We start from the raw sequence: 2,861 nt of genomic DNA, 5'->3' as shown, positions 1-2,861 counted from the left end.
AGCTTGCACACAGCCATTCCTTAGGAGCCAAAAGATGCCATTACTGAGGGGGAAATCTCTGATCGGGGTCCTGGGTGTCTACAAGCCGGATAAGACAACTGTACCACCACTCACCACAAGCCTTCTCAGAGCCTCAGTTTACACAAGATGCCATTGTTAAGATTAGAATACGATGCCCCCTCTTGCCAGATGAATTAGGACACAAGGCCTCCGATGCCCAAGTGAGCCCCTAGGGTCTGTGGATTTCAGTTCTCACTCAGCCTAGGGTGAGGAGCCACTGTGCAAGGCATGCTTATGGGCCTCATCCCCAAGGATCTAAAAGGCCCACCCTCTTTCTCCCAACCTCTACTTCACACCATGCCCCCTACACACACACACACACACACACACACACACACACACACAGAGAGACTGGAAATATTAGCCACAAGAAAAAGAATAAAATCTTGCCATTTGTAACAACATGGATGGATCTAGAGAATATAATGCTATATGAAATCAAATGGAGAAAGACAAATACTGTATGTTTTCACTTATATGTGTAACTTAAGAAACAAATGAACAAAGAAAAGAGATATAAATAAAAACATGGATTCTTAACTATAGAGAATAAACAGATGGTTATCAGAGGGGAGGTGTTGAGTGAAAAAGGTGAAGGGGATGAAGAATACAATTATCTTGATGAGCACTGAGAAATATGCAGAATTGCTGAATCACTATATTGTACACCTGAAACTAGNTTTTTAAATCAAGAAATAACAAGTGTTGGTAAAGATAAGGAGAAAAGAGAACCCTCATGCACTGCTGGTGAGAATGTAAATTGGTACAGTCTCTAGAGGGAACAGTATGGAGTTTCCTCAAAATATTAAAAATAGAACCACTATATGATCCAGTAATTCCACTTATGGGTATTTATCCAAAGATAACACTAATTCAAAAATTTATATGCACCCTTATGTTCACCGTAGCATTATTTACAATAGCCAAGATATGGAGAAAAACCCAAAGTATAAACTGATAGATGAATGGATAAAGGTTTATACACACACACACACACACACACACAAATACTACTCACCATAAAAAAAAAAAGAAATCTTGCCATTTGAGACAACATTAATAGAACCTGAGGGTATTATGCTAAGTGAAGTAAGTCAGAGAAAGGCAAATACCATATAATTTCACTTAAATGTAGAATCTATAAAAGAAAACAAACAAAACAAAACCAATGTCATAGATAGAACAGATTATTGGTTGCCAAGGGGTGGGGATTTGGGGAGCAGTATATAAAATAAATTAGGATCAAGAGGTACAAACTTCCAATTACAAAATAAGTCATGGGGATATAACGTATAGCATGGTGACTATAGTCAATAATGCCATACTGCAAATTTGAAAGAGTAAGAAAGTAAATCTTAAAAGTTCCTATCACAAGAAAATACAATGTTTTAACTTTGGTGACAAATGGTAACTAGGCTTATTGTGGTGATATTTCCCAATGTATGAAAGTGTCCAATCATTATGTCATATACCTGAAACTAAGATAATGTTGTATGTGAAATATACTTCAATAACAAATAAAATGTGAAGCCCAAAACACAAGAGCACATACAGTTTGTATACAGCCTCACATTTATGTAAGGAAAAAAGCAAATGAGGCTTCCCAGTTCCTTGGATAATTACTTATCATTTAAAAAACAAAATCACTCATGAAAAAAATTATGCTACATTTGGTTAATTCTCAAAGACAGATCACTACTCCACAGAGTAAACTGTAAAACTTGTATTTCATATATTTCACATATTTTGGGTGAAACTAAAACAATTCCAAACATTTTTCTAACTTCAATAGTTTATACATGATAAATATAGACACATATGTATACACATGTATGTATTTAAATTGTGACTTTGTTAGAGATATTTAGGAAGTATTAATGCTACCATTGATAAACTTACAAATCAATATGCAGAACCCTCTGGCCATTTCTTGAACATGCAGCTGCGATGATGGATTCAGGCAAACCTATAAAAACACACACATATCATTTATAATGTAGAAATACATAAATATATATGCTATATATTATACAAATAGTTCAATGCATGTCATCACTGTATAAAAGAGTTTAACAAATACCTCATCCTTATATTCAAAATTATAAAGTTTATACTATTATACCATTGGATATTTGTTAAATGTATAGTACTTATACTAAGAATTTCATCATGTGGAAGAGATTTTTTTAAAAATCAAGTACTATACTGGGGCGCCTGGGTGGCTTAGTCGGTTGAGCGTACGACTTTCGCTTAGGTCATGGTCTCACAGTTCGTGGGTTTGAGCCCCGCGTCGGGCTCTGTGCTGACTGCCAGCTCAGAGCCTGGAGCCTATTTCGGAGTCTGTATCTCCCTCTCTCTCTGACCCTCCCCTGCTCACGCGGTCTCTCTCTCTCTCCTAAAAATAATAAAAAAAAAAATTTAAAAAAAAATAAAGTACTATACTTAAATTATTTTTATATGCAAATTTCCATAAATGAGCAATTGTCAAAATACTATTCATATAGCACTTTGTTATTAAGGAGCTATGTTCACATACTACCTCCTCTCATTTTCTCAACTACTGGGAGAGAAGCACCACTGCCATACACACGTTAGAAAGTAAATACTGAGGTGCAAATACATTAACTTCTTTCCCAATGCTTTAACTTTTTTTTTTCTATTGTCGAAATTTGAAACCAAATCTAACTCCAAAGCCACAGTGCCTATGCGGGGTAATGGCATACATTTTCCAGTTTAATCAATAGGTTAACTAGTTTAAAAGGAGGCCATTTATTTAGATATGAAACCATAAAACGCCTACA

At 35.4% G+C, this 2,861-nt stretch overlaps 1 protein-coding gene across 1 annotated transcript in view; it reads right to left on the bottom strand.

Moving 5' to 3' along the window:
- Positions 1-2,861, bottom strand: part of LOC144234535 (rab proteins geranylgeranyltransferase component A 1-like) — an 82,088-nt gene that overhangs the window by 57,926 nt on the left and 21,301 nt on the right. The window contains exon 2 of the mRNA XM_077767846.1: positions 1,960-2,026. Coding sequence (XP_077623972.1) covers positions 1,960-2,026 — 67 coding nt within the window. The remainder of the gene's footprint in view (positions 1-1,959; positions 2,027-2,861) is intronic.

Source organism: Crocuta crocuta, unplaced genomic scaffold, assembly GCF_008692635.1.
Source record: "Crocuta crocuta isolate KB4526 unplaced genomic scaffold, BGI_CrCroc_1.0 scaffold1676, whole genome shotgun sequence".
Lineage (NCBI taxonomy): Eukaryota > Metazoa > Chordata > Mammalia > Carnivora > Hyaenidae > Crocuta > Crocuta crocuta.
The sequence above is the reverse complement of the archived record's forward strand: the minus strand, read 5'-3'. Positions and strand labels throughout refer to the sequence as shown.